We start from the raw sequence: 14,467 nt of genomic DNA, 5'->3' as shown, positions 1-14,467 counted from the left end.
CTATGGTGTGATGCTAGTTAGCTATCATAAGCAAAGACAGTTGGCCCAAGCTAATTTCAGTGCTTCTAAATACTGTAAAAATTGATCAGGCAATTCGGCATGGACCGGGCTTTTAACTACTTTATGTCTTCTAAGGCTTTGTGGGGGTTTAAAAAGCATTAATAGTTACACTCTCCTTAAATTCCAATTTTAGTAGTTTTGTTTTAATCAACATTTTCCATTTGCAATTTGTTTCTGTCGAGTACAAATATTTTCATTTCATGTCCTTTGACGTATAAAATAATTGTAACTTATTAACCATCTGTTGTATTTAATCATGCAGGATTGGTGTTTTAGTAATTGGGAAATGTTATCACCCTAAGTTGGCAGACTCCTTGGAGACTGGTTTTATTGGAGAATATTCTGCATTACACTGTTCTAAATTCTCACACCTTCCCATGCTTCCTCTGAACCAATATGTCTTAGTACATGGTAAAGAAATATGGGATAACTGTTTTTTTCATAGTTCACAGGTGGTTCAGAATATGTGGTCATTCATTGCAGCTTCTTTAGATCACACTGTTGCTGTGCAGAATTGATGTTCTTTAACATGAAGTATATGCAGGTCATTCGTAAGGATGCGATAAACATACACACTGTGAACTCTTCCAGCTTTTCTAAATCTGCCACTTTGCTAATGCTGTGCCTTAGCAGGAGTGAATTAACTGGAAAGCTGTGGTCTGTTTCCCCAGGGATGACCCACACCCATAATATGGAACATGACTTTGCTTCTCCCTTCAACAGCTCTGGCTGGCTGGATTTTAAATTGGGGGAAAGGTGGGGGGGAAGTGTGCGGTTCCTTGTGTCTTTGTTACTGTCACTGTATTACAGCTCTTCTGCCACAGTTAGAGACGCCTTCCAAATTCCAGTGGTTTATTGGACCTTTACCTTTGTAGGACAGAAATTCTAACTCTTAGATCAAGTTCTCAACTTCCATATGTATCTGCCAAATATGCCCTTTCTGCTGCTTTAGTTTTATAGCTTTGACCCACCTGCTTTCTCTAAATATTTTTTTATCATAACAGTAGAGACACTATAACATTCAAGAAAAAATATATTAATGTTTTGTATATGATTTAGCAAGATTTACCATCCTGCTAGAAGCTTAGACAGTTAACCTGCTTCAGACTCTTCTGTGGCAGTCTGTTGCTCCTGAACAGCGTAACAAGTAGCTTTTCCTCTACCGCTACAGAGTCTCTCAATAAATGCTGGTTTGTATGTACAGGGCTTTGTTGGTGGTAGATGGGAAGTGATGTAGTCCTTCACTGACATACCTGTACCGGTTGTTTTGCAAACCTACTTGTTTGCTAGTAGAGTTTAATTTGACCATGGCGCTGATACTTTTCATGCTGGAATGATGTTAGGCTCTCCTGGTACATCTGAATCAATAGTATTTTAATATCGGTAACCTCATAACAGGAAAGAATACTTTGGTATATGTTGTTTAATGATCAATTGAAGAAGAGCAAGAAGTGCGCTTCTGTAAGGACAGTCTTAGTCTCCCTCCCACCATCAGCAGTCACAGTTGTGTAACTGAATGATGACTTATCTGACTTGCTTGACAGTGAATTAGGTTTTTCTAGTTTTAGACCTAGTTTTGGCTGGATCAGTGAGCAGAGCTCATTCAACTTGACACTGCAAGATCACTAGAGCCAGTTAAAGAGAGCTAGTGAGAACAGAAGGCTTTCTACATGTAAACGGTAGAATGACCCTTTTAAGTGTTGATGTATTTTAAATTGGCTCAAGGCATCCTTAGGGCTAGACCCCAGTCCTTTAGAATCAGATTCTTATGCTTGGCAGCTCAGCTGCACAGCTTTGTGAGGAGCCTGTAATTAGTTTTATACTATATACCAAGCTAATTGCTTTGTCATTGTATCTAAGATTCTCATCCTAAGATTTCTTTTGCTATGTTAATTTTGGATCAATAGCTTTGTCTTTTGCTTAATTTCTTAATGTATTGCTTTTAAATGAAACCAGATGTGTTCATTAATTATGCATATAATCGGTATCATCATACAGTAGCTACCAACATGTCCCAAACAAATATCTGAGTTGCTACAGCTTTATTCTGGGCTTTCACATGCTTCATAGTTCACCTTCCACCTTTACCTTTGGCTCACATACATGTCATTGTTAGTTGTTAACTAAGTATTTACATATTGCATTATAAGGTCACTAAGATTTCACAGAAATACTTGGTTCTGTAATTAAATATATGGAAGTATGAGGGTTAAAACTCATCCTTCATGACAATAAATATACAGCTGATCTAGAGTCAAGATTCGCTAAAAAAGTAGTGTACAAATAACAATGTTTCACTCTCCCATGCTGTCAGGTTTTATTGATTGATCAAGAGACCTCTTGGAGCTGGAAAATTCCATTGCCTACCAGTCTGCACTTGGTCTTTTAGGTCAGATCCTTAACTTGCTCAGCTAGCATTCCCATCCCTTTACTCATGGAATAAAGTACAGGAATTGCCGAAGGCTTGGCAAGAACTGCCACTGTCTTCTCTGAATCTGGCAAGGAGCTTTTCCTTCATTGCTAGGCTGGCAAGAGCCTAGTAGGTTGTTTTGCTTTCTCACAGCAGGGCAGAAACCTCATTGCCTGGTAAAGTCGGCAAGACAAATTGTAGCAGGTTTCATGTTTTTCACTGCTTGGTTAAGGTATTTATATCATAAATGTTTCCGTTTCCTAGATTAATTAGAATCAGAAAAAATACAAAGAAGAATTGGAATTCTTAACGTCTGGAGCAGTAAAGAGACAAATCTCTCACTGATCCTCATTTTACCTTCATTAAATGTAATGGATGTCATATATTTCATGTAATGATTTAAACTTGTTGCATGAGTGCAATAAAAGTCTTGGTTTGTTTGGAGCTGGGAGAGAAAGTTGGCTGCTGGCATCCCATAGAAGTTGAAAAAAACACAACCAAGATGAAAAATGTCACTGCTATTATGGTAGTAGGATACTATCTTAGTAATAGTTATGATTTTTACATAGCTATCGTAATTACTACAGGGATAGGCAAAAATATCTGCATGCATCCATCAGGTCTGTCTAGGGCTATATCAGATTAGTTACTGAAGTTGAACCTTAATAAAAGTACTTTTTCTCAACTGTTTCTTTACCTTGTTGAGGCAGTGATCAGCAGTGGAAGTGGAAGAGGTTATGCAGATAAAATCATAGGTCTGATAAGTTACAATATTATATGATATTTATATTTTCCAGAAGTATTACAACTCTTAAAATTGCTATTAGGTAAAACCCTGTTTAAATCCTCATGTAGCTCGTGGTGTTCTCCTTTATCGTTCCATATTCTAAATTATTTTGTAGAATGTTTGCAGGAAATGTTGATCTGAGTTATTAGTTTAAGGAAAAAAAAAAAAAAAAGACTTAGACATTAACTATTGAGTTGACTAGTACATTCACAGGATGAATACAATAGACTATAGCTGTGAGATCAAAAGTTTCTTTCTTCATAACACAGTTGAAAGAGATACTCAATAAAATTGAAAGTTAGCAGTTCCAGCTGAGAAGAGGAATTAACTATCTTTTCAGAGTGTAATTGGACTATATAACTTACTGTCAGTCAAGATTCTTGAGACAAAGCCTCAGTAAAATTCAAAGAGGGATCGGATGATTATACATAGGTAATAAGACTACCCAGGCTACTTAATTCTCATCAAACAAACAGTTTTGAAAGTCTAAAATGCTTTGTTTCTGAAAGTTGGGGTTCGAAGCAATCTCTACTATGATTTCCAGTTAGAATTTAAGTGAGTGCAGATTACACTATACATGTATTTTTATTTTTTTAAATTCCCATCTTTCTCTAAAGATTGCAGTCTAAGATACTGAACTAGATGAACTACAGCTGTAGTGGAGAATGACTTTTCCTAAGACCTAAATTCTTATAATGCTAAAAAATGGAGGGAAAAGAGAACAATAATTGCTGAAATAAACTTGATTAAAATTCAAAAGACTGTATAAATCATATTCAAGATCAGATCTCACCTTGTCCAGAATCTGTTTTTTCAGCACATCTTATATATTTTTCTTCATGTTTGAATCAAATCAGGAAGTATTTTCAATTTATATTGGCTTGACTTTTGCATATAGCGGGCATTGGTTCTTCCTGAATTTGTGCTGATGTAATTATAATGGAAACAAGAAAAAAGCATAATAATAAGATATCATGTCCCTGTTCTTCCTCTTGAGTTGTCCTGTATGCTTCTCTTTTCTCTCAAGTTTTGTATTTTTTCAGAACCATACACATTAAGCAAATGTACATATTATCATGAAATTAAGGACCAAATTGTTCTGTGTCAATTTGTGATATTTTTTGGTTTCTAACTGAACTAATAAAAAAAATCTATATGCAAGAGAAAGCAGAAGGAAAAATTTTAAATGTGTATCTGGGTCTCTTCTAAAATAATAGATAAAACCTCCACTCTGGGAAGGCGAGAACACAAATATTACATGTCTACTGATGATTTTTTTTGTGGATAAAAAGAAATAAGTAAAGTAGAAATAGCATGTTTTCTTCATTGGGTGTTAGGCTGTATCTTCAACATTGGATGTAGTACATTAATGCTGGTACCTGCGTACACACTGAGCAGCTACACAGTGCCACAAAACCGAGTTGAGAGTTCAAATTAACTGCTAGGCAGTGGTAAGTGTTGGTAACTTCTTGCTTTTGGATGTGCTATGTTGAAGAGATTTTTAGAAAAAACAAAAACAAAAAACCCAGCTATTAAGAGACAGTTGCAGACAAGCCGAGGGCTGTGGAATGGCATGTGTGGGTAGCGTATAGCCAAGCACAGTAGTTACAAAGGGATCATCTTACTAGAATCACTGCCTTTAAGTTGCTTCGCTGTGTGTTCCTTCGTGGGTATTTGGCTATGTGTATTTCTTTTACAGACTCTCTTACCTTGGTTTAGAATTCACCCAAACTTAAAATTTATGAAAATTGTTTGCTATTTAGATATCTGTCCTCAGTCCTGCATAATATCAACAGATTTACAGAGAATTATAGCAGCCTTACAGCTGCTTTCTACTCTGTAGAAGCTTCAGTTCTGATGCCATGGTGGGATATTTTTTTGTACTTAGGTCTTCAACAACTGTGTAGGAGGTATTTTGAAAGCAGCCAACATTTTACTCATGTTCACTAAGTGTAAAAGCTATTAAAAATTATGTGGTAATATCTTCTCCTTTTAGCTAAAAATTCTACTTGCAACATTTATTCAGAGTTTGAATGTGGAAATGGTGAATGCATTGATTATCAGCTGACTTGTGATGGCATTGCTCACTGTAAGGACAAGTCTGATGAGAAACTTTTCTACTGTGGTAAGTATTTCCAGATGTTTCACTTTCACGTTTTTATTTTGGTGATACATGCTTTTATTGGTTCTTCTGTGACTTTTCTACTTAATCATACCAACTGCTTACAAAGACGGACAAGAAGAGGATGCCAACTCGCACATTAAAAAACCCCACCTGATATTATATGGATAGAATTACTTATACCTGAACATATTTTGCTTCCAAACTTCATATATTACCTGAATTACTTTTAATAAAAAGCATCTCAAATGTTTTCATATTTCTGTCTCTAAAACAAAAATAAGGAAAACTACAGCTACCTGCTTTTTTCAAAGATGAGAAATTGAGTATTTTCAGCTTTAATTTAGCAATTTTGATTTCATTTTCCACATGTAATAAGATTTTCTCTCATTGTGAGTAGAAAACACTAAAATAGAAGTATTATACAAAAATGGCTGTGTAATAGATACCTTTCCACTCAATTTTCTTTTTAAGTTTATAATACCATTATTCTTCACACCGATCAGTCTGCATCTTGCAAAAAGATGCAAGGGTGTCTACTTATTATTTTCATAATTTTCCCAAGTGGTTCTATCCTTATTTGGTTTTATTTGCCCTAATAATTAGTAACTGGATCACTTCCAGGTGTTTTGTCTCCAACTGATTTTGCCTGCTGCAGTGTCTAAAACAGTACTGCTCAAATGATTTTCATAAATCACTGAGGTGCCTTACTGAATTCATATATCCTGCATGTTAAGTGCAATCTCTTTGTTACCTGCGTGCCTGTAACTCTTGGTATATCTTCTGGTTCCCATATGAACAATTTCATATCATTTCAAGCCCACCCATTATGTTTATACCAGCCACTGATACAGTTTTATCAAAATGTCTGCTGTAGTACCTGGAGTTGACTTCTGCCATTTTAATAGCCAAGGTTAATATCGGGAAAAAGAAATGGAATACATTTCTGGTGTTGTTCCCCCCTGCCCCCCACCCCCCCCAAAAAAAAAAAATAAAAAAAATTAACACCAACAATGTGGGTATGGCAGCTGATACCGGGTCATCTTTTTCTTCTTCTTCAATTGGTGTCCCATAGCTTTCAGACATCTATGTGATAATTGCTTTGTTTGTGTCACGTACAACTAACAGTAATAGTCATCAGATCATCTACATGTAGGTGACTAAGGAGGTGGGTTTGTTTAAATCTGAAAAAAGATAACACATCAGACCAAGAAATAAGAATCTGGATTATACAAAGCACTGCTAGTTACCAGGGGAGAAAAGCCCTTGAATTACGAGTGACAGCCTCAAAGCACTGAAAAGTAAATAACTTCTGTCTGTGAATTCCTTCTTAGGTTTCCTTACTGAGTGTGCATTGATATATTTGTAATTAATGTATGCATATTGCTTAGACATAGGAAGTAATTAAAAAAAAAAAAAAAAAGCACAGAAACAAAACACAAAACCCTACACCACCACCACCAAAAAACCCAGTCAGCTATATCTTAATATGGATTAAACCTTTTTGTCTCTACTATTTATTTCAGTCATTTGTTTCATTCACAGTTCATGGAAGAAAGATTAAGGTTTCATACAGTTTCTTTTACTTTGTTAGGAGAGTAGGTTGAAGGAATAGAGAGAAAGTCATCTGAGAACAAATAAGAAAGTTGTAGCTGGTGAGGAATCTCAGTATACTCTTTCTTGACATTCCAGATAAGTTGTCCTGTGTCTATTTCAGTAAGTTTTTTTTAGGTTTACTGAGCTGCTAAAACTATTTTGCCCTTTATTCTACAATACTGAAAAAAATATAAATGCAAGATCCAACAATTTGTGTTTCCATGGTTTGTCCACAATTTTTTGAAAGACATTATATTAGTTTATAGTGTGACAGTGCACATTTTGCCTGATTAAAATGAACTTTGCTGATTTTTTTGCTACACATCGGAAAAAGCAGGGAGAACTGTGGTTCTGTCATGCACTAGGTCATATACAGCATATTGTTTTCTAAATCTGATAAAGTACAGGATGCTGAACTCTATTATTGATTAACTAATCCAATGTACATGATTTATTTATTTTTGTGGCATGACTTCTACAATGGTTAGGGCTTTAGTAAATCATTCCTGAATTTTCAAACATAGCAACATATGTAAAATTCATACACTCTTCGGTAGTGTACCTACTTGAGCAGAACACTTGCAGTATTGGTATTAGAAATCTGGAAACTTTTCTGCTAATGTTTTCTGTATTTTCCTCTCCGTTTATTCCTAATTTGGTTTAGAGTAAGTTTGTATGTTTGATTCTATATGATAGAATTCCTGATGCTATATGCAAACATTGTCATGTGCCTGACAAAAGTGTGTCAAAACAAATGCATTTAAAGCACATGGACTTTTTATACCACACAAAAATTAAAACTGGGAATTAGGCTTTCCTTTTTCATTTTTTTGGTCATTCTTTCATTCTTTCTCATTGTACTTCCATTTATCATTCTTTATCTGTTCATCAAGTTCTTCTGCTGGACATCGAATGACAAGCTTCTGAAGTTTTTCTTGTAGCTTCATTTTCATTTAAATTGTTTTTTCTGAGATGTTTGTCTGCTTTAAATGTAAGGAGGCTATTTTTATCATGTATCATATCTAAATGAAATAATATGCTTGTACTTAACTTTTCAGAAAACAGAGGCTGTCGGAAGGGTTTCAAGCCATGTTCTAATCGCCGCTGTGTTTCAAGTAACAAAGTGTGTGATGGTGCAAATGACTGTGGTGACAACTCTGATGAACTTGACTGTAAAGGTAAATGACAAGTACTTCCAGGGTGATTTCAGAATATTGCTCTGTAAATACTTAGTATGTAAATGGAAGAAGCTAGAAAATGCATATAACTACTGAAATTATAGGTGCTGGGATTTGGGGTTTTAGAATTCAAAAATAAGTAGGTACGTGCTGGTATGTTTGAGAAAGCATATGTGGGCGTTGATATGAAGACAGATTTTGGTTTACACCTACAACTCTGTAGAAGTAGAATGGTTTTGGCTGTGGAAAAATCAGAAAATACAATTGCTGCTTCTTCTGTGAAGTAATAAATGAGAGAGTAGCTTTACTTCAAATGGAAGGGTTGGAAGATGGGTGATTTCTTCTCTGCATCTGCTGCACTGTTTCTTTGAAGTGGCTTGTGTTCTGTTTCTTTGCTTCTCAAATGCATAGCAATGTCTGTGTCCTTTGCAATACTTACTAGAATTTTTCTTCCTTTTTATATCGGAATTGCTTTCCTTTTGTCTTAAAACACGAATATTTACACCTGGATATCACCAATGAATAAAGACCAGCTAGCAGACAACACACATCCTTAGTTACAATTCAGAAAGACTGGAATGGAAATTATTCCACAACATATATAGCTAAACCTATGTAGCTGTGGTAACTAGCATTTTGTTGAAAGCACTGCATGGTTTTTAATTGTTTAGCTGAATATGAGTAGTATGAGTAGAGAAAAGCACACAGGCAAAACCACCAGCCTGGTGTTACATGAGAAAAATCTGAGAGATTCATAGACACTACATGAATGTGCTTCCTTCCTCACATGGTGATTATCTCAAATTGAGTTGACATCTGGAGAGAGGCTCAGAAAATAAATTAAAAAATTAGAAACTTTTGCTTTAAAGTGTATTAGACATTTTATTTCTTCATAATTTTTAGCTATGGAAAGTACAGTGTGCTATGAATACCTCATTCTAAAAGGTAGAAGGTTTAAACATAATACAATATGCATCTGAAGACTCTGTTTAGTACACAAATTTCCATCTTTTATAACCCTATATTATAGATTCAACGTGTGCTTCAACAGAATTCCATTGTGCAGATGGGGTCTGCATTGGAAAATCAGCACAGTGCAACCAGATCATTGATTGTGCAGATGCTTCAGATGAAAAGAACTGTAGTAAGTTTGTGTTTGTGCTTCATCGTAGCATCTGTTCCGTGATTATTCTTTGTTATATATTATTTAATACATAGTCATTACTAGTTGGATGACAGCAGCTGCATGGTCTGTGCAAACTCAAGCTAAACCTGAAAACCATACTATTCTGCATTAGGTATGATACAGTAATTTGCCGTCTCTTTTACAGATAATACAAACTGTGCTTACTTCTACAAACTTGGAATAAAATCTTCTGGGTTTATTAGCTGTAATTCAACTTCACTTTGTATACTGCCAGAATGGATATGTGATGGATCTAATGACTGTGGAGATTATACGGATGAATTAAAATGCTCAGGTAACGTGAAAAAGAAAAAAAAAAGGAAAAAAAAAACTTTTTTTGAAAAATATATTTCTATATTTCTGGTTCTTTTTTCTAATTGTGTTGCAAAATGTTTATTCAGCCAGTAGTGTTTTGTTTAATACAGATATTAATATAATGCTGAATGCTGGTGTTTTTTCACCAATTTGTGTTTCATTAGATTTTAGAAATTACCGCTGCATTTTTCTGAAGGAAACTGTAATGTCTAGCTTCCTATTTCCTCCAGGTTAGGTCTGTCATTAATCATTTTTATTTAAGTAAAACATTAGTCATTAAAATGTCAAGTTCATCAAGCATCAGCACAATCACTCAGGAACTTTTATTAGCTGCTGCTTTAGTGGATGGTATTTCTTGCTTACTTTTGTTACTTCCTCTTTTATTTTCTTGGGGTACTTGGGATAGGCTGTCAGGGTAGAATCCAGGGTTATTGCTTTTGTGATTGTTCTGGTCTTCAGCCAGTAAAAAGCAATCATGGTATGCTTAAGTCCTAGTCCCAGGGCTGAGATTGTTTATATTATATTGAATATTAACCAATGAATTATTCACAATATTGAATTCTTACCTAATGAAGGATGGCGTTTATGTGTTTGCTCCTTTATTATATAAACCCCCTCATTTAAGTTTGAGAATATTAAGTTCAACTTGTAAGCTTATCTATGAATAAAGAAGTGATAAACTGTATTTAGAATGAGAACGCTTTAATGAACGCAAGTATATTGACACATATTTGTAGGATTAGGCCCATCCTATGAAATTTTTATCAAACTGTAGACAGCGCACTAGTAAAGAAAGTCTGGGGACAGCAAGCCTTTATCTCCACTCCTGCACCTTGAGCTTTTATACAAAAATCTATAAAACAAAAATTTAGTAGTATTTCTTACTTACAGTATTCCTGTTACTATCATGTTCCAGAACTTCATTCATTCTTTTAATTTCTAGTCTACATGTATTCCAGTTTATACCTGTTCTTAGGCTGAGAAGGACCCTGTAGTCCTTCAGTGATCATTTACAATGGCAAATAAGCCAAGGCATTTCAGAGTCCCTGCTTTCAAGGTACGGATATCTGTGTCATCTTAGATATCTCAACCTACATCTCTCTTGAATATACCAGTACCAGTAGCCAGTGCAGCAGATGAAATCTTACTTTTGCCTTGTATCAGTGCAAGTATGTTTTAATTTTTTATATTTGTTTTCATAATTGACGCTTGCTAGATTGTAATTGTCCTGTGACCAATACCTTTCTTTCTTCTAAGAATTAGTATTTAGTAAGAATAAATATTTACTAATTGATAAGTGTTATTCATTGGTAAAAATAAATCTTTTAATTTTATGTTGTTAAATACTGTCCATTTTTTGCCTAGTAATTTACGTAATCTGATTATTTCCATTTAGTATTCTGTTCTTCTGTGTCATAAATCCCATTGTCTCACCAGAAGCTTCCATTAGAATTCTCATATGTTTTGTGCCAACTTTACTGATGAAAATGTTACCGGGATCCAGAAGGAACCTAGAACTTCAGCACTCATGTCAATCAACCTGACGTTCAGAACTTTGAACCTTCCTATAAGCAGATGCATATTAAGTTATAGTTCCCATTCTAATCTCCATATTCTCCAGATTATCTATTAAATCTTTAGAATTTCCAGTATATAACACTTCATTGATCTTAAAATAGCTGAGATTTATTTTATTTTCTTGGACTATAGTGGGTTTTTTTCCATACCAAAGAAGATTTTCAGGGCAGTGTGCTATAGCTTCAGTAAACTAATGTTGCATAAGTAGACTAATGTTGCATTTTATTCCATCGTCCATTTATTTGTATTACTTTATTCTGTCTTTCAAGTGTGTTCAAAAATGTTCCATCATCTTAATGTCTGACTAATTGCCTGGATCATTCCTTCCTTTACTTCGAAGCAATGCCATTCTGATTCAACCTACATGTGATTTCATTTGCCATTTCATTCAAAACCGATCAACTTTGGCACATTAAGTTTTTGAGTGTTGTTTCTGTTATGAATATGAAAATTCCCATTAACAGACTTTGTTCAGTGTCATTGTTCTTACAGAAAATTAAGGCAAAATACTCATTTAGTGGTGGCTATACTTAGACAATGTTTAATATCTATGCAGTCATCATAGACATCAGACATCCCACTTCTTTCTTCCTTTTTTTTTTTTTTTTTTATTCATACAGCTGTAGAAGCCATAAAAATGATAACTTTAACTTTCTTTTTCGGGGGTGGGAAACAAAATCAGTGTCAATAGCCCCCAGTATGTTAAGGGAATAATAGAAACCTTGGCAGAGAGCTTCAGTGACCTCCAGTGCTTGGAACTAGTGTGTATTGCGGGGCTTTTCCCAGGCAAAGACCTTGCTTGAGATTTTAAAAATAACCTGTGCCACTCACTAGACTAATACTTGCGCTTACGTCATGAAACTAAATATATGGTATGTTTTCTTTCCTCACATCAGTTTTCTAAGCATTCATAAAAGTAAAATCTTAAATTACTCTCAAGAAAAAAGGCAAGGAAGAAGAACTTTTTAATTTGTGAGTCTGAATCTCTGGCTCCAACATCAGTGACATAGCTCCACTTAGTCAGTGCATGCAGCAGATTCATAGCTTATCCCAGTGAATGTGATAAAAATACTGCCACACTTAGTTTATCTTGTATATGATGGCAGATAAATCAGAAGGGCAATTTCTTCAGCTGGTGTAAGACAGCAAGCAATGTTCACCTGCCTGAGCCTGTAAACTGAACTACTTTCCTCTGTAGGTCCTGTTAATTTAGTTTGTAGCTGTGCTATGATTCTTCTCCAAAGAAATAAAGTCTTTCAGCTTCCTACACTACTTAGCTATCAGTATTTGCCAATTTGTATGAACACAATTAAATAATATAAGTAGTATTTTTTTCCCAGTTTTTAGACATAAACACTTTGTTGTCCATTAGTATTCAGAAAATCAGCAGAAATGTATTAGGCTCCTAATCATACTAGTAGAGACCATTTTACATTACATTCTTTATTTTGTCACAGTTCAAAACAAACCCACATGTGAAGAAAATTATTTTGGTTGTCCTAGTGGAAGATGTATTCTGACCACCTGGCTTTGTGATGGGCAGAAAGACTGTGAGGATGGAGTAGATGAATTGCACTGTGGTGAGCATTTTATCTTATTTGTATTTCTGTAATTACTAATGAACTTCAAAAACAGAAAGAAGCGTGAAGTTTTATCTCTGAGATTGAATTTTAGAGCTATGTAAAAAGGTCTTTAATACTGTATTTTCAGATTCAAGTCTCTAATGCGTCATGCTACCAATATTTGAAACACTGTCTCATGCCAGAATGAAAGCCCTATCATTGTGTTAATATTTAACAATTTCACTAATTCTTCATAATTCCTCATTAGGAAAGTTTTATAGATATGATCAGTTTATGTCAGTATCTTGATGCCAACAGGAAGTAACCAAAATATAACTGACATAAAAATAGACATTTCTTTGCATCAGAGGCCATATAGGTATAATTATTTAAAGTAACAGCAAAAGTGATGTGAATAAACCAGTATAAAATGTGAAGAGGTTAAATGTCCATTTTGCCTCAGATCTTTTAAGATTCTTCAATTCTGCTTAACTGAGGAGTAATGCAGGTTTATTTTATTCAGAGCAAGCTGGTCTTTTAACTTGATCTGTTCAGTTAATCCATACAAATTTATTTCTATAATTAAATTGTAGCAGAACAGCAAACAGCAATATCAAGTTTTCCTATTCCCTATTTAAATAAAACCTGAAATTTGTATATTACTTTTTTTTCTTCTTTACCACTTAACATGACTGAAATGTTACTCTTTTCATGACCCAGTTTCCATTAGCATGCTTCCATGTTTGGTTTGCAGTTTACATTGTACATATACATCTTAGAATTTCAAAATTAGGAACTGTGGTACAACTATGAAAATCAGTTTTTCTGTAGACCACATACATCAAGTGTCACGATGTTTACATTTGCAGGTTTTATTACACATACATACTTCTAGGCAATGTTGTAAAACCTATCAGCCATTTTTTGTGGGAGACAGAGAAGGGGGTTTATTAAATTCTTTTTTCCCTACTTACAGCTCTTACCTATTTTGAGGTACTCGTTACAATACTGTACTTTTAAATTCAGATTGCATTACCTAAAATTCTTTTTATTGTTAATATTTTTTTTCATAAGTTAAAATAAAATTTATTCTTAAAGAAGTCTGTGAAAACTGGACAATGTGAAGGTTTCAGCAAAGGTCATAACAACAGCAGGTTTTAGAACAGTTGTGCAGACCGACTTTGAAATGCATAAGCATGCTGTTATTTTCAATGTATACAAAAGCGTAAATGGGATAACAGAATGAAAACACAGCAGTTTTTCTTGTGAGAAAAGAATATGAAATCTTTTAAATCTGGAGCTAAATACAGCAATACTAAAAGGAAGGCTTTGTTGGAAAATTTGGATAGTGCCATCTCTGCCCTGCTACCAAAACAAAGCAGTTCACTACAGTTAAAATATCCGTGTGAAATACAAAAACCAGACTTAAGTTTTTAAAGTGTTTCTTCTCATCCCACTAGCAAAATGTTTAAAAATATCAGAATGTAAAGTTTTTTTAATGTTTTACTATTTATTTATATGACTGTATGGGTAAATGTAAACTCCTGACCAACTGGTAACACCCTGAATACCAAGATTAGCAATATACTATGTTTGAGTGGTTTAGTACATTAAAACTGGGAGGACAGAAAGGAGCAGTGTGGAGGTTTCTAAACTACACCAGAAAAACACAT

At 34.5% G+C, this 14,467-nt stretch overlaps 1 protein-coding gene across 1 annotated transcript in view; it reads left to right on the top strand.

Moving 5' to 3' along the window:
* The window catches only part of LRP1B (LDL receptor related protein 1B), a gene marked incomplete at its 5' end in the record, with an annotated part of 587,496 nt that overhangs the window by 434,218 nt on the left and 138,811 nt on the right, over positions 1 to 14,467 (top strand). The window contains 5 exon segments of the mRNA XM_080399306.1: positions 5,254 to 5,382; positions 8,034 to 8,153; positions 9,184 to 9,297; positions 9,485 to 9,634; positions 12,690 to 12,812. Of these exon segments, the coding sequence (XP_080255432.1) occupies positions 5,254 to 5,382; positions 8,034 to 8,153; positions 9,184 to 9,297; positions 9,485 to 9,634; positions 12,690 to 12,812 (636 nt within the window).

The sequence above is a fragment of the Falco punctatus genome (assembly GCF_963210335.1).
Source record: "Falco punctatus genome assembly, chromosome: 8".
In the NCBI taxonomy this organism is placed as follows: domain Eukaryota; kingdom Metazoa; phylum Chordata; class Aves; order Falconiformes; family Falconidae; genus Falco; species Falco punctatus.
This window is presented reverse-complemented; position numbering and strand designations above follow the sequence as displayed.